General features: G+C 37.2%; 3 protein-coding genes and 1 long non-coding RNA gene across 13 annotated transcripts; 2 read left to right on the top strand and 2 right to left on the bottom strand.

Moving 5' to 3' along the window:
- Positions 1-578: 578 nt before the first annotated feature.
- On the top strand, positions 579-6,880 carry LOC119997938 (probable protein phosphatase 2C 59). 2 transcript variants are annotated; one of them, XM_038845172.1, is made up of 9 exons: positions 579-895; positions 1,035-1,270; positions 3,680-3,807; positions 4,396-4,494; positions 4,651-4,809; positions 5,322-5,408; positions 5,511-5,602; positions 6,072-6,146; positions 6,390-6,880. In XM_038845172.1, exons 2-9 carry the CDS (start codon positions 1,191-1,193, stop codon positions 6,546-6,548), a joined length of 879 nt encoding a protein of 292 aa, XP_038701100.1. In that variant the 5' UTR covers positions 579-895; positions 1,035-1,190; the 3' UTR covers positions 6,549-6,880. The 2 variants fall into 2 exon arrangements, with proteins under 2 accessions (XP_038701100.1, XP_038701101.1); XM_038845173.1 differs by having other exon boundaries at positions 579-913.
- A 1,953-nt stretch (positions 6,881-8,833) lies between these two features.
- On the top strand, positions 8,834-14,177 carry LOC119997939. 9 transcript variants are annotated; one of them, XR_005468099.1, is made up of 9 exons: positions 8,839-9,560; positions 9,649-9,727; positions 9,833-10,136; positions 10,545-10,660; positions 11,748-11,790; positions 11,966-12,556; positions 12,662-13,132; positions 13,401-13,673; positions 13,892-14,177. It is a non-coding gene; the product is annotated as an uncharacterized LOC119997939 (long non-coding RNA). The 9 variants fall into 9 exon arrangements; XR_005468102.1 differs by having other exon boundaries at positions 8,834-9,560; positions 9,833-9,918; positions 10,011-10,136; positions 10,545-12,556; XR_005468095.1 differs by having other exon boundaries at positions 8,835-9,560; positions 10,545-11,790.
- A 1,948-nt stretch (positions 14,178-16,125) lies between these two features.
- LOC119998006 (zinc finger protein CONSTANS-LIKE 4-like) lies at positions 16,126-17,673 on the bottom strand. The gene is made up of 2 exons (XM_038845273.1): positions 16,738-17,673; positions 16,126-16,645 (listed from the first exon to the last, which is right to left on the bottom strand). The coding sequence occupies exons 1-2, from the start codon at positions 17,407-17,409 to the stop codon at positions 16,325-16,327; spliced, it is 993 nt and encodes a 330-aa protein (XP_038701201.1). The 5' UTR covers positions 17,410-17,673; the 3' UTR covers positions 16,126-16,324.
- A 2,033-nt stretch (positions 17,674-19,706) lies between these two features.
- LOC119997718 (protein GLUTAMINE DUMPER 5-like) lies at positions 19,707-20,666 on the bottom strand. The gene has a single exon (XM_038844894.1). It carries the CDS (start codon positions 20,452-20,454, stop codon positions 19,969-19,971), a length of 486 nt encoding a protein of 161 aa, XP_038700822.1. The 5' UTR covers positions 20,455-20,666; the 3' UTR covers positions 19,707-19,968.
- Positions 20,667-27,842: the final 7,176 nt, after the last annotated feature.

Below are 27,842 nucleotides of genomic sequence, written 5' to 3'. Positions count from 1 at the left end.
GAGAGTATATGGTTTAGTAACAATAGCATTTTGTCTTGTATAGTTCTAAACTGAATTTGGTCAAGATATTTTTGATATGATCATTCTATGATTGAACAACCGAAAACTACTTCTTAAATTGCATAAAAGTGCTTTTGATTTAGATATGCCCAGGATTCATTTGTCTAATTCTTCCTCAAACCTAGGATTGGGACTGGGTTAATTTTATCGACCAACCGACTCATTGAATTTGGTCGATAATATCACTCGACCAATGTAAAGGTGGATCAGTTGATGGTTTTCAAAATACACAAAAATTGGTTGGCCGATAATACTATTAAGTATTTAAGTTAACTTTATCGTAAACTACTCCTAACATGATAATTATAAAAGGAAAATTTAACATGCTAATCGCTCACAACAAGAGAACCTATATAAGTGCTCTCGATGTGTGCCACGTGTTAGATTGAAACGACATGATGAGCCCATCCAGCTGCAATACACTATTTTTTCAATATTTGTATTGACTTGGTCCAATCTCTCACTATAAGACTGACACGCCTAAAATACACACCATTTTTAGGCGACAGAGAAACAAACCCCGTATTTCAAGCCAACTGGGTGACGGATTTCATAGTTCTTTTAATTATTTTTATTTTTATTTTTTTTTTGTGTTGCAATTCTTTGATTTACAATTTTGGAGGTTTCTGCTGGAAACAACCCAAAAACTGAAACGAGAGAATCATCATTCTCTCCAGTTTTCCCTTCCATTCTCATATCCTTCTCTCTAGCTTTCCACCTCTGGAACGACAACTTTCCTTCTCGTTCTCGTCGTTTTCCATCTTTAACGCCTTTTAAAGCCTCTGGGGTTGTTCCTTTTTCGCTAATGGCTTTTCGTTTGTCTTCTCTCCTCCAGGTACCCTAGTTTTTTTTGGTGAGATTTTAATTTAATTAGAAATTCGTTGTTTCGTTGGATTGTGTGTTGTTCATGCGTTTTAGGCATGTTAAGATCTGTGCATTATTGTTGAATTTGAGATTTGTATGTGTTTCTCCAGGTCAATCTCGATAATTCGTGAAATTCTATTGTCGTTGGATATCGCTGGCGTGCTGGAGTAGCGCTATTGTTGTTTTTGCTGTGGTCTTTGTTGTTTTGTTTTGTGATTTTGATCAAAGAACATTAGAGGTGGACAGTTTTGGTTTCAGCAAGAACGATGGGCTATCTTAACTCCGTCTTATCATCGTCGAGTCAGGTTTATGCTGAGGATGGACCTGTGAGCGGCGGTGGTCTCAGGTCAATTCTAAATTCTATCATCATTTTTTGTTAGATATATAGAGAGAGGTTTTTATTCTGTTTTATTTTTTTTCTTCTATGTTTATGCTTATCTAGAAAATAAAATCTGTGTAGTGAGTATCAATAATTCATGTAAGGTTGTGGCATGCATGTTGACTACTGGTTAATGCTGAATCATGGCCTTATTTATTTATTGTGGATTTGAATTCATGTTGTTGAGTATTGATGCAGATGGATTTTGTTACCTAAATTTATGACATTGTATGCGTGTTTCATGTATCGATTAGAATGACTATGCAAGTGTATGATAGAAAAGGCTTTAGTTGATCAGGAATGTTCTGTTAAAACTTTTGAAAACTGAGATATTATCTCTCTTTCCTGAATTATGATGTAGAAGGAGCCTTTTATTTCGGTGTTTGCTGTAAACTGTACGAGGAACAATCTTGATTGGCATAGCATAAGGCCATAACCCATAAGCTTTAAATTAAGAAAGATGAAGGAGATAAAATAGATTGAATTGGTTAATGTCATTGTCTGGAAGTGTATATGTTGATTTTCTGGGAAATAATTGTTCCATAAATTTGGAAAGGTCCGACATATATTCACTCCGAGATTATTTATTTTTGTCGATTTCATAGTGTTTGTCCCATGTTAAATCCCTGTGCTGTCATTTCTGTCTTAGCAGCACATGAGACAATAGAAACCTATTTGTAAATCACGTTTCCATTGTGCTTTCCTTTCGATTTTGCCATGTCAACGTGACAGCAGAATATCACTTCTTTCTTGTTTGACTTCTTGTGTGTGTCGTTTCCTGACTCTTAAAACGCTTGAGGCAAGAGAAACCTGTGGGTAAAACAGATATTTTCTCATGTTTGACGTGCAACTGAATAATATAATTATGACAGAAGCATATCGGTTCTTCTTGTTCTGTTTTTTTCCCTCCTCGTATTGACTTAATTAAATCTTGCCATGATCATTGCATAGGACCAGATTCACTTTTGTAGAATGATTATCCATGGCCTGGTTGGAAAAGACTGAATAAGACAAGAAAGTTTTTGAAACTGTGCCCACGTGGATAGAAGATTCACATGGTTTTGGTAACGTTAGTTCAATCCATTTTATGGAAACACCATAAAGGATTGAATAAATTAATTAATAAATAAAGGACAGAATCTGAATGGCTATTTTCATAAGAATAATATTCGCTCATTACGTACATATCCGATTTCATTTTTTTCTTCAAGGAAAAAATATAAAGCATATTTGGTGAAATTTCTTATTTTTCAAAGAAAGGATTTATCCTTAAAACATACCTTTTTTTCAGAAGGAAGAAAGAGAACTTTCTTGTTTTCTGTTACTTTTGTTTTTCCTTCTCTATGACAAACATAATACTTCCTTCAACTTTTTCCTTTACAACTTTACTCTACATATGTGGCCGAACAAAATGACCTCGGCAACCAATCCCAGTGATCAACTCAGGAAACAGACTCCTATGGTCAACTCCATCAAAGGATTTTGGTTTATCTTTCTCTCTGTATATGTATATATATATATCTCAAACTTATTTGTTCATTTGATATTAATTAGATTTATGCAATTCTTCTTTTCATTTTGGAAAGGAAAGGATTTTTCTTTCTTGCACATGATAAGATTGAATCAGTTTGTAGAGATTGAAATAGCTTGTTGAGATCGAATGCATGAACCCTAAAACCAAAGTGTACCAAATATCCCACAGGCCCTAAATCGTTTTCGGCCCCAAATAAATTTAATTATTTTATCAATTACGATATCTTTTTGTGTAGTATGTTTATGATATCCTTGGAATTTCAGTATGTTGATGAGATGGATGATTAAACAAGTTAAGCAACATAGAAAATGAGTAAATTGAAGAAAAATAACTGGTACCGGATAGGCCATAGATTTTGTCTGACTGAAATACTGCAGGTCCATTTTTTGTTGACTCATCTTGCTAGTCTGTTGGAGACCGTTGAGTGGTTTACGATGTCAACTGCCTCAAATGCGGGAGGGGGGAAATGTTTATTGTGTGTTGAAAATGAGAACATTTGAACACTTGTTATCTTATGGCATTTGCTATATGTGACGTCGTAATCTTTTCATGAAGGCCGCCAGCCCTTACATTGCTGAGTGTTATTATAGAGCATCAGATTAGTGTGCTTGATAAGTATGGTTTTTGTTTGTTGACTAATTGTTATGGGCTTGTGATCAGCTTCATTTCACCTGGCCGAATTTTTTTTGCTTATATTATTTGAAATTTTGAGGATGGTAAATGTATTATATGGCATTTCCCCCAAGTTAAAGTTCAGCTATGGATACGCAAGTTCACCATGTCTTATAGTTACGGACTTGTTTGATACTAAGTATACTTTTTTTTTTCTTTTTCTGGAACAGCCAGAATGGAAGGTTCAGCTATGGATATGCAAGTTCACCAGGGAAAAGAGCTTCAATGGAAGATTTTTATGAGACAAGAATTGATGGCGTTGATGGAGAGATAGTTGGTCTGTTTGGAGTTTTTGATGGTCTCTCTCTGTCTTTCTCTCACACACGCACACGCACGTCAATTTTTAACATATTGTCCTCATTTTTAATTCGTGCTGAACTCTTCCTTTGAAAATCATATGAAGATAGATCAAGGAAGTTTGAAATATAACATAAACAATACCACTATTGGTTGTAAAAGTCAATGCATGTGCCTCCAATAAGCTTATGAAGTAGGACCTACTAATTGTGTTTGCCCGACTTCCCTAGAGCTTGTCACTTAGTTATTATAAATTTAACAAGAAGAAAGATGGCCAAATGGGTTTCATGCTGATTTCTTATCTGCCCCAATGTGGTTGCAGTGCTTGAAGTCATCTTTGAGGGGCCTTATGATTGATCCAGTATGGTATGCTGGGATTTTTGCACTGATGTTATTTGCATCAAGTATTTTTAACTTTGTATACTTCTCTTAGTATGGGGTTATTCAAAAACTGTTTCTTTGTTGGCAATCATCTAACACAAGTGCTTTCACTTACCTGAATTTAATAGTTTAAACACGTTGCACCGCATTTGTTGGAATTTGCCTTTGGAGCCAGACTCAGTAAATTATTGTTTTGTGGTTTATTCAGGACATGGGGGTGCTCGAGCTGCTGAATATGTGAAACAAAATCTTTTCAGTAATCTGATCAGCCATCCAAAGTTCATTTCTGATACTAAATCAGCTATAGGTTTTGTTCCCAACGGCTCTATTTTCTTCTTTTTCTCTGCCCCACACTATTGAATGGCCTATTATAATGTTTAGCTTTTCAGCTATAATTTCTTCATGTCTATAACTGTATCACTCAACTAGCTAACTTTTTTGTTTAATTGCTTCATTATTGCAGCTGATGCATATAACCATACAGACTCAGAATTTCTGAAGTCAGAAAATAATCAAAATAGGGATGCTGGATCTACTGCTTCTACTGCAATCCTTGTTGGTGACCGTCTGCTTGTTGCAAATGTCGGGGATTCCAGAGCAGTTATATGCAGAGGTGGCAATGGTAGTACTCTTAATCTTTCTCATCTCTCTCTCTCTTTTAAGTAATGTACATTTTCATATAGATTTCAATGTTCATGTTGCATTGTGTGTGCCCTATATCGAAAAAATGCATGTAGCAAGAATGTGAATGCATTGTTGGATGTGCGGTCACACGAGGGAAGATAGGATAATAAATGAGATTATTAGTTCTAAATTAAAAGTAGTACCAATTGAAAATTAAGTTGCGAGAAAACCGTTTAGGTAGGTATGAGTATGTGGAACGTAGAGATAGCAGTGCGGTAGTGAGGAGCATCAATAGAATTTGTAGTGGAGGGAGTAGGAATACACTTTTGCGATAAAGTGGATTCCCGTTGATTTTCTCATAGATTTATGAAGCCGACCCCAAACTTTTGGGATAAAAGATTGGATTATGATGATGAAGTGAATAGAGTGCCCACCCTCTCTGTTTTTAGTAGTAGTGTGTTGATAGGGTGTTCTATTCAATAATTTTGTTTACCGTTTGCTTTCATGCAGCTATTGCTGTTTCTAGAGATCACAAACCTGACCAAACCGATGAGCGGCAACGGATTGAGGATGCGGGAGGATTTGTAATGTGGGCTGGTAAGGGCATTTGGTCAAGCGTACTACTTTGTGTATCAGTTGGCTTTTTATTTATCGGAGCTTCTGGTCGATTAGTTTTTTGAGCTTGAATTATTTTGACAGGAACTTGGAGAGTTGGCGGTGTTCTTGCTGTCTCTCGAGCTTTTGGTGATAGGCTTTTGAAGCAGTATGTTGTTGCTGATCCAGAAATTCAGGTCTGACTACAACAGTAGAGAACTAGTGCTTGAGTCAACTTTTGATTTGGTTTATGCACTTCTTAGATTCATTGGGATAGCAGGCAGGTCCTTAAAATGATCAATTTTTCCTTGTGTCATCATCTTGTCATTCTTGTGTATACTTTTAGATTGAAGTCTTTGTTTGAACTATGCTACATATATGAAATTCTAAGTGATTGTGGCGACCAATTTGGGATGCTGAAATGTGTAAACCTTGTTGGGCTATGTCCCAGTAATCCTTCCATAAGATTTCTGGATTAATGTCTCTATTGAAGATTTTCCTCTTCACAACCTGGAAACATGCTCCCACATGGTTGAATGGGCTGTTTGCAAGTTTTTATTTTTCAGTTGAAACAATCAGGATGCGCCTACATTTATTATCTTTTATCTTGGTGCTAAACTGCTAATGAGTAAACCTTAGCTGCTGATATATGGATGGATGTTGCAGGAGGAAAAGGTTGACAGCTCTCTTGAGTTTCTTATCCTTGCAAGTGATGGATTGTGGGATGTCGTCACCAATGAGGTTCCTTCTATTGAATTTCACCCATATTCATAATGTATTTTCGTAATGGAGGGTGAATTATGTGCCTTCGGAATCCAAATTCCTTCTCATCTACCATAAAAAATCCCCATAATAGGAATTACCTTTTATTGATGTCGTCATCATCTTGTACAGTATTTTTCATGACAGTGTATCAACAGAATGGGTCAGTTTTACATGAACTATTACTAGCTTTTTTCTGATGTTTTTAACTTTTTTCTTCAGGAGGCTGTTGCAATGATCAAGCCAATACAGGACCCACAGGAGGCAGCAAAGAGGCTGCTGCAGGAGGCCTACCAGAGAGGCAGTGCTGACAATATCACTTGTGTTGTTGTTCGTTTCTTGGCAAACCAGGGGGGTTCCTCTCTCAGTGGTTCTGGGTAAGCATCATGGCATTGAGTGGGGGTTAGTTCTTCCTAATGGAGAAGAGAACTGCAATAAAAGTCTGTGATTAATAGCTAGTCTCAGAAACACTACAGTAGCATCTTACTGTTATTTATAGGGAATGAAGAGGACTTAACTGGCAGCTAATGTGTCTCGTATTATCAGCCTCTAGCCTAGAACTGTACTTGAGTAGTTTTTGTACTTGGGTGCTAAGTGTAACTAGAATTCTGCATGTATGAATATGTAAAGAACCTGGAGACTATGTTCTCTGCATGTTGTAAATGTGGTTTGAAACTATTTGTCATTTGTTGGGTAAGATTTTCATTTGTGTTTTTTGTGGCGTACAGAGCTTATTCCATGTACATTGGCATGCGTAAGCCCCTGATTTTGGGAATATGCCCATTCTTAAGTCTTAACCATCCTGTGCGTAAGCAGAAATCATATTGGCTTTTGCTTGTTACAAATTCATCCTGTTACTCTGACCTGGGTTTGTTACCTTGATGAAGATGAAGTCAAAACAATTTGTTTTCCCGTTCCTATATGTCCTGTCCGGTTTCAATATGAATGATTGGTGATTGTTTGTTGATTGACTTGGATCTAGCTTCAGAGTAATGGTCACATTACATTTGATTTGGACTTAGGAATCTTTCAGTGTGTTGAATTTTGACAAGTATCCCCTTGCAATTTAATGTTGGATCTACTTGTATTTCTTTGACTCTTTAGGTATTAGAACTTTAAAAAGAGTTGATACTCGCAATGCTTGGCAAGACTCTATTGCAGCTGTTGTTGGTCTTTGCGAGAAAGGTTGGTGTAGGATGAATTGTTGCCTACTTGTGATTCGGTAATCTGAATGGAGTCAAATTGTTGTATTATCTACTGTTACAATTGAAATGGATTGAACCATTTCAAGTATGGATCTGTGTCTTCAACTCCTGAGTGGACGTAATTAACTACGTGTAGAATCTGATGATACAAAGCTTGTGTGAGTCGGCCCAGATGGCTGTGATGTGGCACTTCACTGGAAGAGAAATGTTGCAGATTCACTTTGCTTTTACAATCCTTCAGCTTGGAACTGTCTTGTGTTGAGAGCAAAACAACAAAAGAAGATCAAATTATACAGAGAAACAGTTACAATTAGCTCCAAACTTGCCATACCCAGTAAACACCTTTTTTTGAAGAACTATAAAACCTGCATATCAGAATGTCCGATAGTTATGAAGCAGAGACAAGCATGCGAGTCTATTAACTGCAAACAATAGAACCCGTACGAGTATGATGATGATATTAACGTAGTATATACTCAATAGAAACCAAGGAATTCTTGAATCTTGTCATGATAGTGTCTATACAATATACGCATAAGAGATTAGAGAGGACTCAGAAAGTTGGTGAATGTCGGCAAGGCAATAGTAATATTGCCAATACGCACGACGAGCGAACCAAGACAAATATCTTCATCGTCCGCCATTAAAGAGACCAAGCAATATCATATATAGCTACGCTAGAGAGTAGAGAAACACAAAAAACATTAATTCTATGACAGTGAGGGAGAGATCTTCTGTTTTCCCTGTGATGTAATGGGGAAGTATCAATTGAACATAGCCTGCACAGGAAGGAAGTATATATAATGGAAAAGAATTTCTTTATTTAGTTGCAAGTGGCTGAATAATGGAGTTTCTTTTTTTTTTTGGGGAAATAAGTTGAATAATGGAGTTGGTAATGAATGTTCTGCCTTGTCAACCAAGGAAATGAGGAATGTTTAAAATATGTTGAACATAAAGACTTGAAGGCCAAATAATGCTATTTGTCGTATGTGCCGAAAGAGACGAGACGAATCCACGAAACGATTGAAAGTTAAAAGTTCATTTCTATTATTCCTTCATATCATAAAGCATCTATCTATTATCTATCTATCTATCTATTATCTATTATCTATTATCTATCTATCTATTATCTATCTATTACTTTCTATTCTAAACTTGGAAGGATTGGGGTGATTTGGTGGCGAGTTGGCCGTCTTTTCCTTACCCGCGCGAATGGCTTAAGCAAATGGTCAGAGTTTTGAACTGACTGGTAGAGTGAAACGACGTCGTTTCACTTATATTTCTTTTGTTTTTTTCGTCGTGCGGCACACTCGCGCGTCAACCGGTCTTCGTTGGTCATCTGCGTCAGCCCCAAGACGTTTTTGTTTTGTTTTGTATGGTGGGAGAAACGACGTCGGTTTTGAGTGAGATGATTCAACTTTGTGTATAGTTTGGCTTGGGTGGGGCCATCTGTGCGAGAAACGATGTTATTCTTGCTTGCTACCAAAAACGCTTTTTATGTATCTCGATCGTTCTCATCTCTCTTCGATTCGGTGCATGCACCTGCCAAAGGGGTGCTGCGATTTGGGTCATTCATCCTTCACCTACGTCGTTCCTCTTGCTTCGGCGCATGCATCTTCGAGATCCAGTATCCCTTGCTTTCAATCTTGAACAATGCACTCCCTCACTTCGATTCATCTTTTCGGGGTAGTTTAATTTCATTTTTCGCCTTTGTTTTAGCTTTTGGGTTAGTTTTCTGCCTCTGCTATCCCTTCTCTTTATGTTCTTCTTCCAAGCAGAGATTGATGGTTATTGAGGTGGTTTAATTCCGTTCTGTTTTTGTCCTTTGTTTTGGGTTTGGGGTTTGTTTTCCGCCTCTGCCATCCCTTCTCCCTCCATGTTCTTCTTCCTCCAAATAGACATTGATAGGTATTGTTGGCACTAGGTCTATCACAATCTTGCAGTGGAATCGGTTTGAGCTGCTGGCAGAGACGGGGCTCAACTTCTTCAATCCATTGTCCGACAAATGTCTGGTGGGGTTCTCTCCACCAGGATCAGCTCTCTCGATGGGAATGAATTTAAGATGACTCTCTCGACAAACTACTTAATTTTGAGCGATTAATTTTTTTTGCTGTGTTCATGGGTTTAAACTAACAGGATACTGAAGATTGTGCGTATTGACGCCAAGTTCTACTTTGAAGGTTTAAAGGTTTCATTTCTGCCTGTTTTCTGTTTATATCTTCAGTCCTGACCTTCCTCATTTCGTTCACTTTCCTAAATTGGATCGTTTGATTTAGGTGCTCTCATTATAGAAGGAGATGCAAGATCAGACCTCCCAAATGTGCAAGATTCGAAGCTATGTCATGGATTCTCAAAGTGGGTTTTCTTTTTTTAATCAATAGTCTCTCATATTTTGTTGAACAATTTGAGATAAATGTCAAAATGAGTGATGTTGCTAATTCTGTTTTTCAATCGAGACAGGAACGATACTTGGATTTTGCTTCCAAACAGCTTATTTGGCAGTCACATAGATGAATCGATTCCTTGCAGGGAGACCCACTATTATTGTAAGACCAACTTTATACTTATTAATGCAAATCATTAAACACTTTCACTTCTATGTTATGTGTTTTTGCAAACTATGCTGCTGCAACTCAAGTTGATGAAATGAATTGATGATACGCATCATGGTGGGAATCGGAGAGATATAGAAAGGATGGATTAATCAAACAGTTGGCATCCTCAGTTCTGCTATAAGACAGAGTTTCAGAGTCATGAGCCTGAGGTAACTTTTCTTCATGCAGTTTTCAAATTCTCCTGAGCTTACCGTCATTTATTTTTTAGATTTAAGAATTTTGACTTGATAAGTGGCTTTCTTTTTCTTCTAACACAGAGAAAAAAAAAAGAGGATTCTTTACCTCTACTTCAGTTTTATTATCTCAAGAGCTTGGAAATTGAGGAGAAAATCAATAAAATTAGTGAATTGCATATGAATGTGTATGAACCACTAAACATGTCGCATATGCCGGAGGTAATAATGAGTATTGCTTTTGTAAAAACTTTGTCAGTTACTTATTATGGTTTCTTTCCAGATAAGAATTGTTAGGGAAGAATATTTCACAAAGAAAGAGAACTTGATTAGACAGGTTTTTTTTAAAACATTTATGTTTTTATTTTAAATTCCTTTTCCTAGCTTTGGATCCTTCTTCAGTAAATGACGTTTGGTGATGATAAGGATGATGTGGGTGAGGTTACATTTCCATGTCAATTTTCTAATATTCCACTTGCAAACCAAGTTGGGTGGCTTAGGTGAGTTTTCTTGCTTCTTGTATCTTTTTTTTTGGTGTTTGATCTGGGTTTCATTTGCTCGACTTCTTTAGGCTTTCACGACTTTTATTTGCTCATTCCATTGATCAGGGTTTCCTCTGTATGGGGCCTACGGGCAATTGGGGTATTTCGCTCTCCCACGTAGAGATCTGCAGATTTCTTCTTCTAACCTTTTCAATAAGCTCTCTTCAACCTCTCTCTTCTCTCCTTTCTCGCCCCTCCATTTTCTCTTCAACTTTTTTCCATGTTTATAAATGTCTCGCATGTGATTGGGGTCTCTACTGTCAAGCTTGTCTTGTAGTGCATCTTCTTCCAAGTCCTCCATGACCAGTACCAAATCCAATACTTTGTCGTAGATTCTGGCGTCGTCACTTGCCTTTGGATAGGAGGGGTAACAGAGGATGGGATTGGGTCTCCTTCATTTGCTGAGACCAACTTCACAAGTTTTTATTCATGGAAAACTGGGTTTTTATTTAATTTTTTTTTCTAAGTACATTTAGCACCTGGAAGCACTTTTAATTTACAAAAATATCTCCAAAGATCACTACACAATAACTTTAGGACAATTATGAGCGTAAGGTACTAACAATATTTTTTAGGTAATTCAATTATAGAAGTTAGTTGAAGAAACTTTTACAATTTAATTTATAACTTTTTTTTTTCTTTCATGGTCTAGCATTACGGTAATACTTCTTTAGCATTACGTTATTTTTTAAAATCCTACAAGAAGTGGTTATTCATTTTCTTTTCTTGAAAATTATGACTCTTCATTTGTGTAGGAAGCCAAGAGCTGGATCTCAAAGTTGTAGTTGTTGAGATCCCTAAGACCATCGATAATGACATTCCATATTACGTAGATACTCCTTTTTATAAGAAAAACTCAGCTAATAAGTAAATATAGTGCCATAAAACTATTGCTCATATAATTTAATTATTTTTGCATTTCATTAACTTTATTAATGATATTTTGGGGGATATATTTGTCAAAATGGTTCGCTCATTTTGAATCAAAGTAACGTTCATATATTTTCCCGCATTCAAATTAAAACACCGATGTTCATCAACACAGGGAACTGATTCCACAACTGATTTTGCACATCTTCAATTCTGAGGTACATGTGATCTCTTATTGATCTTTGTGCATAACTTTTTTCATCTTCACTGTTACAATTATATCGATGTTATTGTTTTTAGTGTTTCCAATTATTGCCATGCATTTTCATTTATGTATTCCATATTGTTGAGAAATTTTTTTAATTGCATATTGGCATGCATATATAATTATAGGATGGAATTTGGAGAATCGAGTAGGGATAATAGAAAAAGGCGAAAATGTTTGTTGGATGAGCGAAAGAGGAACATACCATCAACATCGAGTGCGACGCCTGCTACAAAACACAGTCATGCTGCCAGTAATTCTTCAGTTCATGAGCTGTTGTCTCATTCCTCTGTGCCTGCCACCGAACTGGATTTGGTTCCGCTGAATTTTAGTCATCCATTGTGAAGAAATACTGAAATAATCAGTGAAGAAAAAACCATCCAAGCTGAGACTGAGGATGGAGAAGTCCATAATTATTAGCCATTCTTCGGCTATTACAGGTGGTTGGGTTGTTTTGGCTTCTTGCTGCGTTGTTGATTCCTGTCCAGTCAATCATTGTTTCGTCGGGTAGATGCATGAATCTTCAGATGCCGAAAATTCCAAATTTCCATTAAGTTCTTCCTCGCTTGCGTTTTGAGCTCACAAATTTATGTGGTTCATGTAACCACAAATTGCTCGTGCGTCTTGATCTCTTCCTAACTCAATTAACTCCTCTCAGGCCTAATTCAATTCACTCTCCAGAACCCTCATTCTCCACTATTCTCTCTAAATATCATAAGGTACAGAATTATTTTCCTCTCAATTTGTTGCTATAAGGGCAAAGCCCTAGGTGTCTGTGTGGATTTTTATTCAGTTGATTCTTTCGTTTATCTCTGTCTGTGTAGGTATTATCAGTCGTGCCCTTAGAGGTTTTGGTGCGGAGGCCCAGGATTAAGGGATTAACTTTCTTACTCTTTTTAATTTTATGAGTCCTTATTTAAATGAGTTTCTCTGAAATTGTTCTTACTGTAGTAGGAGATAATAGTTGTTGAACTTTGCAACGGAAATGATTCTAATAGATCAGTCACTGATTTTCGGCTATATCATTCACTGATATTCTATGCTTTTCCCTAGGTTTGAAACTAAAAATGCAGGGAAATTAACTTGGAAGTTATGATCCAAAGGGATGTTTCAGTAAATAACTTTCACTGTTCATTGCAATCAGCAAACAGTGAAAAACATAGACAATAGAAGTGTTAGAAATATAGCATGGTGTAAGGATCAATTGGCTAAACTTACTTTGGATGCTCTGAGACATCTGCAATGCCAGCTTCATTATTATGAACAAAATCCAAGCATCAACAAAGACATTGAAGGTACGGTTTAACCCGTAGGTGGAAACTGTTCACTTTCAAATTGCATCCATATGTATCTCTTATTTATATTTTCTTTATTTCCTCTGTTGTTTATTTATAATGGATAACATCGATTTCTTTTTCATTCTGTTTTCATTGTTTACTGGCTGAGAATTTGTAGGCCATTTAAACATTATTTAATTAATTTTACCTTATGTTGTAATCTATTGTTTCAATCATGCATAGTCAGTTGTCTTCTTATACTGATACACTATTTCTGTTATTTCAGGAGAAGAAACTAAGGACAGTGTTGATACTTTCATCCCCACAACAAATAATGGAAGATTCTACATACCCATCATAGAAGACATTTTCCGTATAAGAGAAGTTCTAATCTACGGCGAAAAAAGACTGGAAAACAATATTGAGATTGGAGATAATAGCAATGATTCTCCGGTACAGAGAAACGACAACATCTCACACACTTCCAAAAGGAAAAGAGAATGATCCAAGTTGAGGAAAACGAAAATATGGTTTTTGCGTTTCACTTAAAAGTACAGAGGTATGATAAATTCCTTTCAACCATATGTTTAAAAATATCTATCATCACAACATTAAGGAAATATTTATCATACTCTACGTTATTTAAATTCCAGAATAATTTTTCTTTAAATACTTGTATCTTATGATGTTGAAACATTTTATACAATAGCCTTATATAGGATCACGTTGTATCATACTGTTGCTCTACAACTAACAATACATTTTATTACCTCGCAGGTTAATGTCTTCATATATATACTTTTGACACATGGGATGATGCTAACATGGAAAAAACGACCACATGAATGGCCATTCCAGAAAACGTCAGTTGATGAATTTTGTGTTTGTAAATAGTTTATATACCTCTTTAAGAACAGTTTTATCTATATATAGACTATAAAAGTATGTATAAAATATCAGAGTGTTTATGGTACAACCATAAAAGGAAATCAACTTCTTATTAACCATGTACCTGCCTATTGTGAATGTACTTGCCTATTCTCTAAGAAGCGCACGTTGGGTATACAGAGTGATTTAGTATAGTTAATCACAGACCTTCATGTTCCCGCAAGCTTTGTGGCACCTTCTCTTCATTCTGCTAATATTCTTAGCATGCTTATGCAAATATGGTAAGTTTACGTATGACAAATATCCAAAAAAAAAAAAAAGGGAATTATAGAAAATAATAGGACACCTGCCTGAGAAAAAAAATAGTCATCTTTCTAATCCTCCAAGTTACCAACAAAAGAACTATACCATTTGATCCCTCTCTTATTCAAAAAACAAATCTAATTGTAAGAAAATGTATCATAGAGGGATTTTACTTTTTACCATGAATCCATTAATTCTATATGACTTATTAACATCCCGTTAACACTTTATTCGGGCATGGGGTCAGGAGTAGTTTCTTTTTTTTTTTACTTCACAAAAGGTCGTGCTAAAAAATCGAATAAATCAATCATTAACTAACCCAAAACATTAATAGGAGACGATAAATAAGACAATGAAAATACAGATTAAACCACAGAGACACAATTCAACATGATTACATATTTATAATTGAAGTCACAGTTTAGGCCTTATCATTGTATAGCATGGGAGTTATTTCTCTTAATTTATAGTATGCCACCAACGCATAGTGCTTTTCATTCCTCTGCAGAAAAACTTGTCAATTTTTATGCCCAAAAAACAATCACAAAAAATGCTCGACAGAGCTGCATAGCCATATTCTTCTCTACAAAGTTCTATGGCCTTCTAAAATATCTTCAACTAAAAATAGGCTTATAAAAATGAACTAAATTGTATGGCCCAACAAATTTCTTCACCTCCAAAACCTCTTTCTTTGAAATTCAATCCTTTTTATCCACATCATGTTCCTCTCTACCAGATCTCCCACATAGCCTCTGACGTATTACACTCCAGAATCAACCAACATGCAAGGTCGCTTCCTTCCTCGATCTTGCGTTTAATCACTTCATGACTCCTCCCCGACACACCTTCTCCATTAACGCCCATTAATTCGATTTCTCTGGGGATTTCAGTATGTGTTTAATCAATTTCCTCGGCCAGCATCCAAATCAGTTCATCACAAAATTCGCCCGACATCTTCTTATTGTGCCAAAATCATGACCCCGCTGCAACGCACGGGCATGTCCCTAGTCCGATATATACATCATCATCAACATCAACCAAAAGAGTTGGAGCATAAAGAATTAGTTTTGGGCCACATGGGTTTCCTGCCCAACTCCACTGGGCTAAAATTGCAAATCCAAAGCAAAACACTCGTGGCTTAGTAGCAGACTTTGGGCTTTTAAGGATGCAACCCATTTTGCAATATGAGGTTTAGACTTGGACTGTGTGAACCAAAAAATAATAAGGTTTCAGTGGCAACCACTAACCAGAGAGGGGGGAAAAAAAAAACAAACAGCTGTTGACAATAATTTAAATTGCATCCACAATTTCTCTGACCCACCATTGGCCACTCTATTTTTGATTGACAAGGATGTAAGCTCAATCACAAGAACGACTGTTCGCGATTAATCAACAAAGGTCATTCTCGCTGCCACTGCAATACTTTTTCTTCTCTTTTTTATATTCCTCTATAAGGCAGGGTCTTTTGGACCCATCTCAACAGAGTAGATCTCCCAACTTGTGCATTGCATATTCGGAAGTTTCCATACACATTGAACGAGATAAGGTACCTTGCTAGCATTTTACTTGGTGGTGTGGCCGCAAAATACTAGCAAGATGTTTAGGATCCGTAGATTTTATGAAATGCCAAAAACCAACTTGACCAAGCCCCTGAGTTATTCCCACCGGCAATTCTTGATTTAACTTTTTAACGTTATCATCACCATCTTTTCATGCCTTCCCCTGAATACTAGTAGTAAAATAACTAATCATCTAATATACACCGATGAAAATTCAGATTATGACGCCTACTGTGTTGCACCTCAAACAAACAGTCAAAATTCATATGCAAAATCGACGGTTAGTTTCATATTTCCATCGATCAAACACCTCCACCAAACTATACACATAACATTGCCCTACCCTCCAACACAGCACATCCCTGCCAGAGGGAGAAATATAAATCACAATAAAACTGTAAAGATTAATTAACATCATCATATTAGTATATATTACAATTAGTACGGAGATTTAAAACCACTAAAACGACGGAACCAAGCCGAATCCGTACATACTCCGATCCACCGCTTCCACTTCTCTGTCCGACCGCTTCGCGAACCTTCCTTTGATTCGCGGCCTCGTCTCCGCATAAGCTTTACGTGACGCGTATCGGATCGTCTTCTCGAACTTTCGGTTCTTCCTCTTCTCTCTGTACCTCATAACCCTGGCCTCCCTGTCTGCCGGCGAGATCTGCATAGTCTGATTCGCCGTCGACTCCACTGCCCTCCCATACGGCGTTGATATGTCTATCATGGCGTTGCCATCAGGAACAACTCCGACGTCAAGAGGCGAAGATGAAACCTGCGATGGAAGTAGACATTCAGATGTATGTTTTGTTTTGATTGAATTATTGCGATAAATGATTGAAGTTCTGGTAAGAGATAGAAGTTTACGCTTTGACTGGGACACGAATGATTGCTGTAGCCATAAGCGAAGCAGTGTTCGTTCACCATGGGAGCAGCTTTGAAGTTTTTGCTTTGGACAGGAACGACCCCATCCGTACCGGAACTGTTTTGCTCTTGCGCTTCCAATTTCGGATCCACTGGCAGTCCATAATCCAAATGCAGATACGGATCCATATCCGAGAACGGATACTGGCCAGTATTCAGATCCGGACTCTCAGCGGCCTTTGGAGGGTTAGGGAGGAGCCACGAGGCGGCCTCCTCCTCCTCCCTGCTAACGTCAGCATCGATGTCGGAGAAGTAGCGATCGTCGAGGAAGTTGTTGATGGTGTTAGCAGCAGCAACGCTGGGCTTGACAGCAGAGTTAACAGCTTCGTAGAAGGGAGTGACAGGCACGCGCTCATGACGGCTGGCGAGTGGATTTGCGGAATGAATGTCGCGGTCGCACGTGACACAAAGTACCGCCGCGTCCGCCTTGCAAGTGACATGCCCCGGCGCTTGCTCGCACACCTGGCATACCCATACCCGAGCGTGCCGGGATGCAAGCTTGTTCGCTGCGTGAATCCTCGAGTCGCAGTTGAGACACAGAAACGCTGAGTCTGCTCTGCAGAATAGAGTCGCCGGTGCGGATTCGCAAGAGTCACATAACTTAGACGCCGCCATTTCTCGGTTCTTTCTCTTTGGGCTAGCACAGTTGTTTTTTTCTGAGTCTCTCTCTAGCGTTTGATGACTTGTAAGGGTGATTATTTTATCTGGTGGGACCAGGGAGATCTGGGATGGATGAATAAGAAGCTAACGCGTGGACTATGCTTAGCCAAATGTGGGCTCCGCTGGGAATGGGCCGATGGGGTTGCAATTGGACTTTTGCATGGGAAGCCTGCTTGGCTATTGTTGTGGTCCTGTGGACTTGTGACCGGTAAGAGTTCGAGTTAATACTTAATAGTGGTGGGTGGGGGAAGGGGCCCACAAGGATGGGGCAAAATTCATGTGGAAAAGAGAAGAGAGGGGACCCTGGCATGCACAGCTCAGCAGCTCAAGAGTCAATAATACGTGGTGCAGGATTATTAGGTCATCTACAGTAGAAACTCTTAATAAAAACTCTAAATTTATAATAAAAGTACACTTTTCATAAATTTACAGTTTCTTTTATAGTACCACAACACAGCAGACACTCTAAATCATACTCTAAATAATTTAAATATTCATTTCTATAACACTTTTTATGATTTAATATTAATATTTTTCTAAAATTATATATCACGTAAATGGTTACAGTATTTATTTTATTCAATATTTTTTATTTTTTGTATCAATAAGATTTAATATGTAATTTGTTGAAATCATTAAATTAAAAAAAATGAACAAAAAATAAAGTAATTGAGTGTGGCAGCGTGCTACCAAAGAGGTAAAATATATAGAAGGAAAAAAATAAAGTATAAAACAATTATAAAATAGTTAAAAACTTTAATTGCTGCGGGACCCACATCAATAAAAAATTCTCAAATAATCTACCGTTGCTACAGTAGCACAATGAATGTAGAGTTTTACTGTAGCACACCAGAAATTTACAGTTCCATTTAGAGTCACTGATGTGGAGTAATTTTTTACCAAACGACAAAAGTGAGACTCTAAATTTGGAGTCTAGTATCGGTATCCCGCTTCTGCTGTGGATGGCCTTATGTAATAAAGTTATAATTATTTAAATCATTAATAATATGAGGATAAATTGATAAAGATATGTGTAATTGTGCTAAAATGGTCTTAAAATTGTTCAAAATGGAACCATTTCAAAATGGACAATATATGATTCAAAAATTATCTTGGTTTTTGGGACAAAAAATTATAGGTTGATTGATGTTAACATATACAGTTCACTCACAATATATCATTGACAAAAACGGTCAACCAAACCAGGGCTGACAAAAATTGTCAACCAAACCAGGGCATAGTTCATTTTTAATTTATCAAAGCTCTACTATAGGCCTACATAAAAATGGTCAAGTTGGCCCGTCTAGGTGACGTGATATTTGTTCGTTTTTAAAGGTTTAGATTCAGGCTCATATTTGTGGCCCTTTTTCTTCTTTTTTTTTCTTTCTAAAATAGCCCAATTGAATGTGGACTCGAGTCGTAAATGAATTGGCTGGGCCTCCACATTTACTCGTGAAGTTATTTTGTTGGAATTTTTCTTGATAAATGCGATCGATCACAAGGACACTGAACTTGACTCGGCTCAATGACAATGACAATGACAATCACAATCACAATCATAACAACGGTGGAAATTGGCCGCCGTTGAAATCTAGACACAACTTAGCATCATAGTATCAGAAACCATTTGCAACCTTCCTTCGAATTTCCAAAAATTGATATTCGAAAAAGAGGAAGACGTGGCATTATTTCAGAAACTTACACAGCCTCGCGTCTCCGCGTCCCAGCTGCTTCCCGTAAATCTCACACGTTGCTTTCAGCCATCCAACACCAATGATATCCATCCACGTGTCATATTTTTTTACACCCCAATAAATATGAACACTGTGGACTGACCTCATATTTTTTCGTGCCACCACTAAGATAAATGCCCCCTCCAATCCACCACCGCTAGCCGGAGACAGACTCCGGTGGCGCAAAAAAAAAAAGTGATTCCTGTTTTCAAGAATGTCTCTCAAGTCATTTGCCGTTTTTCAATGTATTAACTTTATTCTCCATTAGTACTCAGAAGTAAATTAAGAATGTCTTCTCTAAAAGATTATTCCATCAAACATCTTATTGTCCGATTATAACATACGGCTTTTACAAAATTTGGAATTCGAAAGGCCGTGCCGTGATTGACGTTACGGTCATTTCACCATCATATGATTTTGACATTGTTCAAGCTCAACCCATCATAGATAATCTCTTACTTAACCTCATAATTACATCGATTGCTCTGTTTTTTTCTCTGTTTATGAATGCACCAGAGATGCTTCAATAATTACTTGAATTAGTGTTATAGAGGCTGATTGCTCAACTGGATATGCACAATTTCTTGGTGATCCTGATGATTAAAAAAAAAGTAGGTAAACTTCAGCTATGATTAGCTGGAAAGTGGAGAACTCTCACCGAAATTTACATTCCTGAATAGCTAAAGAAAACAAGCAAGATGCCCGAAAAAGAAAGGAAAATTTTTCTCTCTTTCTTAAAGGAGAGAGGGAATCAGCTCACAGTTTTCATTGTTGGGTCTTCTCAATGTGTCTCAGTTTGATCATGATTGGTACCGATTTCTTCTTCTCTCTCTACTTTTTCGCTACTGCTCTCTGTTTTCTCTTCTTTGCTCTGTTCACCCTCTTCGTTCTTGTCACAGAACGACGTTGTTCTGCTCGACACAGGTGTGGCCAAGAACGTCGGCTTCTCCTCGCCGGCCATTATAACCAGAAACTTCTCCTCATAAACCTTAACTGCCTTGTTGGCAGAATCTCCATTCTCGAGATCTCTCTCTTGATCCGCATTTTCACCGTCTGATCGACCCGAGAGCTTCCAATACGAACAAGCCAAGATCAACAGAGCAAAGGCGATCAGACCCAACATAGCCGCCAGGCCTCCGAAGAGATACGGCACCGGAGAGTGCCACTGCGAGCGTTGTTGTTGCAGGGTCGGTGTTGATGGCGGTGCCAATGATAGATATGATGGAGGTGATGCCTTTGTTGAAGTTGTTGTGCTGAGGGTCCTCATTTTTTTTCCTTGCTCTGTTTTTTGGTTTGTAAAGTAACTCTCTCAGTCTCAGTATTTCGTACGTAATTCTTTGGATTTTGATTCAGTGAATCTGGACAAACAAAGAAGGCGAGGGTGCTATTTATAGGGTGGATTGGTGAGAAAGAAAGAGCATTATATTTTTTTTTCCACCTTTTTATTGGGTCACGGGCTTGGCCCTTCAATGTTGTTGATGTGTATCTATGTATGTGAATGGGTATTACCATATTTATATATACAAATAACATATGGTTTCATTGTGATTAAATTACATAAAGGGAACTATAATTTTCTATTGGATTATACTTTGTTGAGATATACACATGCGATTCGATTAGAGTCTCATGTTCATGTGGGTTAAGTATGAGAAAGTTAAGTTGTTAATATAGAGAGATAGACTCATAACATATTTTAAGTTTGGATGATCGAGTAGTGTCAAAATTGTATATTAGAGCCTACACACACATACTTGCACAAATATTACGCTGCATGGCATTGTCTTCCTATGATTATTCTCGATTCTTATATATATACACACTTTTATATATCAAATAAATGTGATATTTTACTAGGAACCTTCTTGTTTTAGTTATCTAGGTAAATTTTGTCATTTTTTTCATTCAGTCCTTCAACTACCTCCTTGAGCCATGGGTGAAATTGTCTTTTCTCCGAAAGAAAAAAAAAAGAAAAAAAAGAAAGAGAAATCCCAATATGAACTACCTTTAAAGGGGGATATGTTGTCATGTTGTTATTATTCCCAATAGTGGTGTTCAGGAAAATCTTAAGCAACAATAATCACATAATCTTAAGTTGCTTTATTAGATATAGAAATTAAATAAAAACAAAAAGAAAAGATAATGGACAAGTGATTCCATAAACCCCACTAACTTGTCTAGAAAGGAATGTTATGTATGTGGCTCATGTACTTTTATTCAAATTCATTAATTATAGTGTACTTAACTTATCATTATATCTATATAATTAAGTGAAATTCTCAACCCACACACTATTGTTGAGGTTTTTGTTCGCCCCAACAACGCCTCCATGGCTCGAACCCTTGATTTGGTTGGTGTGGGGGAGAGCTACTACCACTACGCACCTCAACAACACACTACACGATAATCATAAGCAACAACCATCAATAGCAAGCGAAAGCATAAACAATTGTAGAAGAATAATTGGAGAAGTCAATTTAACAAGAAAAATATTGTCATGAAAAGTAAAAAGAAAAAAAATCGGGTATGAGAAACCAACCTCTCTCAAATCGATTATATAAAATTAAACATAGAAGAGAAACACCCTAAATCACAAATTTACATAAAGAGAATATGCCTATAAATTCCAATCGACTCTTTGATTGACTTCACTTCACAAAGTTGAGAGAACCGCATCAATCTCAAATTCACGGAGATGCCTTCAATCTATGCGTACCTTAGGTCACTAAGATACCACAAGATTTTTCACATTTGCAAGAGTGATTTGATGTGTCTCCACAATACGTCAAGTATAATAGCATTTTCATTAAGAACATCTATATTTTATGAGAGAGATTGGAGGTAGTTTGTGTGAAGTTTAGTTGGGGGTCCATATGAAGGATGTACATCAGAGTGAAATACCCACTTAATATTTCTCCAGTGTGATGAGATGTATGTGTCCCTAATGAGAGAGACCATAATGATTAATAAGAGATAAAAAAAAAAAAGGCATTGGTGATTATAGTGGCAACAAGCCATGGTGGCTTTCCTTTCCTTTTATTATATTGGATTTGTGATTTGATCTCATGGCGTCTCACCAAATTAAAATGCACCATTTTGAGATCACCCATGAAAACTTTATTTCATAAGAAATATAAAATCCATATCATCTCATATTCTAACAGCCAATCGAATTATTTATTGTGTTGGATATCCAAGCCCAAACACATCAAGGATATTGTTCACTCCGGGATACAAGCCCGCAAGAATTTATTCTTCTTGGGTCATCGCTAATTATTCTTAAACAAAAAAAACGTGTTACTTGTGTAAGAGATGCAATATATAACACTTGGCTGGGTTTAAGTCCTGACATATTGCATATTGGAAGTACAAAATCAGTTTATTTTCATGCAAATTAAGTGTGGTCAACATTTTAGATAACTAAAATTGACGTATTTTGTGAGAAATTAAGGTGAAGGAATTCATAGTTTTGGAGGGAGATTCTTTGAAGGTGATTGACGGAGGATTTTCTGACCCCATTGCTGGTGTTATAAGGGGTCTCCAAAAGTGTGTGGATTGGAGAGTTGAACATGTTTATAGAGAAGCAAATGTTGAAGCTGATATATGGTTTGGCAAGATGGGTTCTGTTAAATAAGATTGGAGACTTAATTACTTCAGGCTTTGCCTTTTGGGGCACTCTCTTTTGTCATTCACAAAACTAGGTTATAATTCATGCACGTCATCGTGTCCTTTTTTAGGCAACAGGCGCCATTTGGGCTTTTATCATTCACGCAAAATATTTCCTATCAAAAATTCATATTCCCGTACACATCAATAATATTGTTCGCTTTTGATTATTCAATTCCCGTTAATACATCAAACTTACACCACTTTGTTTTTCCTTAACCCAATTCACTAGTTCAAAGCCCAACTCACCGTGCCTTGTTGGAGATTGTAAATTAGGCCCCATCACACGATTTTGTCTGTGTGGATTGTGGATGCATGTCTAGCCACAGTCTAGGTGAGCATTTTTTTTTTCCTTGGTTCTTTTTTTTGATAATAAAAATTATAGTGAGAATCGAATTCAGAACCTCCGGAGATTTTTTATGTTCTTGTTTATATTTTAATTATTATAGTCGGCCCAATGAATTAATAAATTATTGGATTACATATAAAAAATGAAAGTATATAATTAAATTTGACCTTTTTGTTTTCTTTGTTTGTAGATACCCCTTCTTTTTCCTTTCACTTAAAGTCACTTGGATTTGATGAATAAATGAGTTCGTGTACATATATCTATATATGTATGTATATGAATATTATTCTTCAATTTTAATAGGTCCCTTTTTATATAATTAAGAAGATAATCTGATTCCCCCTTTTGTACTTAATTGATCTTTGCTTCTTGATAATCACTAGTTTATTCTAAATGCATGGTGGCTCCTAATCATTGATCACAAGTCACAACACCCAGATACCTACTATTAAACTAATAAGAGTTTTATTAATAAATTAACTTTCGAGCACCTCTCTGTCGTTTCTCCACGTATATTAAAGCCCAAACAATATTAAAATCATATGGTTAGGCATCACTTTAGACAGGATTTGTTGTTTCAAATGATATCTAATATGATGTAACATGTATATATACATAATGATATTACACTAGACATGCACTGAAGAAGCCAAGTGAAATATATATATATATATATATATATATATATGTTTATTAATGATAATGGATATATAGAGGGCACTTTCATTGGGCCTAAATCACTCCACTTCAACCAAAGCTTTGTGAACAAAAATTGATTAGAGAAACAGCACTTTTATATTTGGTGTTGGAATCTGTTGTCACATTATTATATATATCACGTATGTATGTGCTAGCTTGTAGAGAGAGAGAGAATTTGTTCCTGCACTTGCACTTTAATTAGTATTGGATGATGGATGTATGTGTGACGTAATATATATATATATTCCGCCTCTCAATAGGTAAGGAAACATGTACATATTATAAACCCTAGGGGGCTAGGCACCCATGCATATATACCTGTACTCGAAAATGTGTGTTTTTCACCCAATTTTTTTTTTTTTTAATAAAAAAGCGAAAATATTAGAATAATTAGGGGTGGTAGATGCTGAAACTGACTACATAGGATTAAAGCTTGTTGGATTAAATTTAGTGGATGTCAAGTCTTAATGGATCGATCCAAGTGATGACAGGTTGAAATATTTGAGAATGTCAAATGAAATATATGCTACAACAAGGCATCTGTAATTAACTGCACGTACATTAAGATACCATATATATATATATATATATATATATATGTCTATATGTTAATTGAAGAAACATATTGACAAAAATGAAAAATCCACTTCATTTGATATATCAGGAATAGTGAAAGGGGCACATACAACTGGGTCACATGTGTGATGTGTATGTAATTTTGCTGTTGTGCACCCATCAATGGAGGGTCCCCCCGCTGTGTTGTTACGAACTTTCGATCATCAACAAGACATACCTAAGAACTTGGAAACTCCATTGCATTGTTGAAGTTTGTTAGGAGTCTTGAGTTTATTTAGGCAGTCTTGATATTGCAGTTTGTTAAATAAGTCCTATTAAGTAGGATGTTGTTAGTTGACCTATTATTTAGCCACGTAATATGTTAACGTGGAGTAGCTGATTTTTCTGATTCTGTTACCTGCATTGTAAGGCTAGAAATAGCCATGCTTTTGATATTGAATTAAACAGTGAACATTCTCCAATCTCTAGTTTCATTCAACATCTGGTATCGGAGCAGCAGCTTTCCAGGAGAATTTCAGTGAACCATGACAAGTGAGAGCACCTTTGTTCAACCTGCAATACCCAAATTTGATGGACACTATGATCACTGGAGTATGCTCATGGAGAACTTCCTACGGTCCAAGGAATACTGGACGCTGGTGGAAACAGGAATTCCTGCAGCAGCAGATGAAGCAGACTTGAATGATGGACAAAAGAAAGTGATTGAAGACATGAAGCTGAAGGATTTGAAGATCAAAAATTACCTCTTCAAGGCAATTGATCGTGCAACTTTGGAGACTATCTTGAACAAGGATACGGCCAAAGACATATGGGATTCATTGAAGAAGAAGTATCAGGGGACAACTCAAGTGAAACGTGCCCAGTTACAAGCTTTACGAAAAGAATTTGAAATTCTCCACATGAAGGGAGGAGAATCAGTGGATGAATACTTCGCAAGGACACTCACCATAGCTAACAAGATGAGGATCAATGGTGAGAAGATGGGTGATGTGACGGTCATAGAGAAAATTTTGAGGTCCATGGACTCAAAATTTGACTATGTTGTGTGCTCAATTGAGGAGTCCAATGACTTGGACACCTTGTCCATTGATGCATTACAGAGTAGCCTTCTTGTGCATGAACAACGCATGAACAGCCATAAAGTGGAAGAACAGGCTCTCAAGGTCAGTCATGAAGAGCAATCTGAAAGAAGAGGACGTGGACAAGGAGGATTTCGTGGAAGAGGAAGAGGGAGAGGGAGAGGGAGAGGCAGGCAAGGTTTTGATAAATCCATCATAGAGTGTTACAATTGCCATGAACTTGGGCACTTTCAATATGAGTGTCCAAGAAAGGAGAATCAGACAAGGAGCAACTATACATAAATTAATGAAGAAATGCTACTAATGGCCAGTGTAGACATTACAGCAACTAAAGAAGAAGTATGGTTCCTTGACACTGGATGCAGCAATCACATGTGTGGCAAGAGGGACATGTTTTCCCATTTTGATGGAGAGTTTAGAGAATCTGTAAAGCTTGGCAACAACAAGTCAATGGCTGTAATGGGAAAGGGAAGTATACGGATGCAAGTGAATGGTATCTCACAGATGATCACTGAAGTGTTTTATGTCCCAGAATTGAAAAACAACCTATTGAGTGTCGGTCAACTGCAAGAGAAAGGACAGCAATTCTAATACAGCATGGGAAGTGCAAAATATATCATCCTGACAAAGGCCTAATCATGGAGACCACAATGGCAACCAATAGGATGTTCACTCTGTTGTCACAATCATTACCAAGTAAGCATGCTAGTTTTAACTCTTTTGTACAAGATCAAAGTAGACTCTGGCACTGCAAATATGGGCATCTCAGTTTCAGTGGTCTCACAACTCTATATCAGAAGAATATGGTTAATGGACTGCCAAAACTCACAGCTCCGTTGACTGTATGTGAAAGCTGTCTAATTGGGAAGCAACACAGAGACATTTTTCCAAAGAAAAGCACATGGAGAGCCTCACAAATCCTACAGTTGGTGCATGCTGACATTTGCGGTCCAATCTCACCTACCTCAGTAAGCAGAAAAAGGTACCTAATTAGCTTCATTGATGATTTTAGTCGAAAGACATGGATTTATTTCTTGACTGAAAAATCAGAAGCTCTAGTTACTTTCCAGAAATTTAGAAGTTTTGTTGAGAAAGAAACAGGTGCTTGCATAAAGTGTCTACGCACAGATCGTGGTGGTGAATTCATGTCACATGAATTCACAAGCTTCTGTGAAAATAATGGCATTCGAAGACAATTGACTGCTGCCTACACCCCTCAGCAAAACGGTGTGGCGGAAAGAAAGAATCGAACCATTATGAATATGGTCAGAAGTATGCTGTCAGAGAAAAAGATTCCCAAGACTTTTTGGCCAGAAGCAGTAAATTGGACAACTCACATCTTGAACCGGAGCCCTACCCTTGCAATCAGAAACATGACCCCAGAGGAAGCCTGGAGTGGAATTAGACCTTCAATTGAGTATTTCAGGGTGTTTGGACGCATATCTCATGTTCATGTTTCAGACAACAAGAGAACAAAGCTTGATGACAAGAGCTTGACATGTGTTATATTTGGTGTCAGTGATGAATCAAAGGCATATAGGTTGTATGATCCTGTTTCGCAGAAGATCATTATAAGCCAGGATGTAGTATTTGAAGAAGACAAAAGCTGGAATTGGAATGAAAAACATAAAGAGGCAGTCTCAGCTGCTTTGGACTGGCATGAGGAGACAGAGACAGAAGCAAGGACTAGCGTTGATTTGCATGAGAAAACAGTAGAAGCTGAAGAAGAAAATGAAGGCAGCCAACATGAAGAGGAAGTTACAGAAGCAATGGAGGATGAAAACTTTGAAGAACCTGCCAGGAGATCCAGGAGGCAGCCTACTTGGATGAGCAACTATGAAAGTGGAGAAGGATTTTCTGATGAAGAAGAAGATACAAACCATCTTGCAATGTTTATAGAAAGTGATGCTGTGACATATGCAGATGCTGTGAAGAGTCCAAAATGGAGACAAGCAATGAACTCTGAGATAGAATCCATTGAGAAAAATCACACTTGGGAGCTGACTGGCTTACTTGCTGGAAAAACAAAAGTTGGAGTGAAATGGTTGTACAAAACTAAGCTTAATGAAAATGGACAGGTGGACAAGTACAAAGCGCGGCTAGTGGCAAAGGGATACACTCAACAATATGGGATAGATTATGCTGAAGTATTTGCACCAGTGGCCAGGATGGATACAATCAGGTTAGTAATCTCACTGGCAGCTCAAAAAAATTGGACACTTTATCAATTAGATGTTAAATCTGCCTTTTTACATGGAGACTTGAGTGAGGAGGTGTATGTGGCAC

The sequence above is a fragment of the Tripterygium wilfordii genome, chromosome 4 (assembly GCF_013401445.1).
Source record: "Tripterygium wilfordii isolate XIE 37 chromosome 4, ASM1340144v1, whole genome shotgun sequence".
Taxonomy (NCBI): Eukaryota; Viridiplantae; Streptophyta; class Magnoliopsida; order Celastrales; family Celastraceae; genus Tripterygium; species Tripterygium wilfordii.
This window is presented reverse-complemented; position numbering and strand designations above follow the sequence as displayed.

Coding starts and splice junctions, on each gene's coding strand:
- LOC119997938 (XM_038845172.1), top strand. CDS start 1,191: ATGGGCTATCTTAACTCCGTCTTATCATCGTCGAGTCAGGTTTATGCT. Junction 4,810..5,321: donor TATATGCAGAGGTGGCAATG/GTAGTACTCTTA, acceptor GCTTTCATGCAG/CTATTGCTGTTTCTAGAGAT. Junction 6,147..6,389: donor GGGATGTCGTCACCAATGAG/GTTCCTTCTATT, acceptor TTTTTTCTTCAG/GAGGCTGTTGCAATGATCAA.
- LOC119998006 (XM_038845273.1), bottom strand. CDS start 17,409: ATGGCGGCGTCTAAGTTATGTGACTCTTGCGAATCCGCACCGGCGACT. Junction 16,646..16,737: donor ATTCGTGTCCCAGTCAAAGC/GTAAACTTCTAT, acceptor CTTCCATCGCAG/GTTTCATCTTCGCCTCTTGA.
- LOC119997718 (XM_038844894.1), bottom strand. CDS start 20,454: ATGAGGACCCTCAGCACAACAACTTCAACAAAGGCATCACCTCCATCA.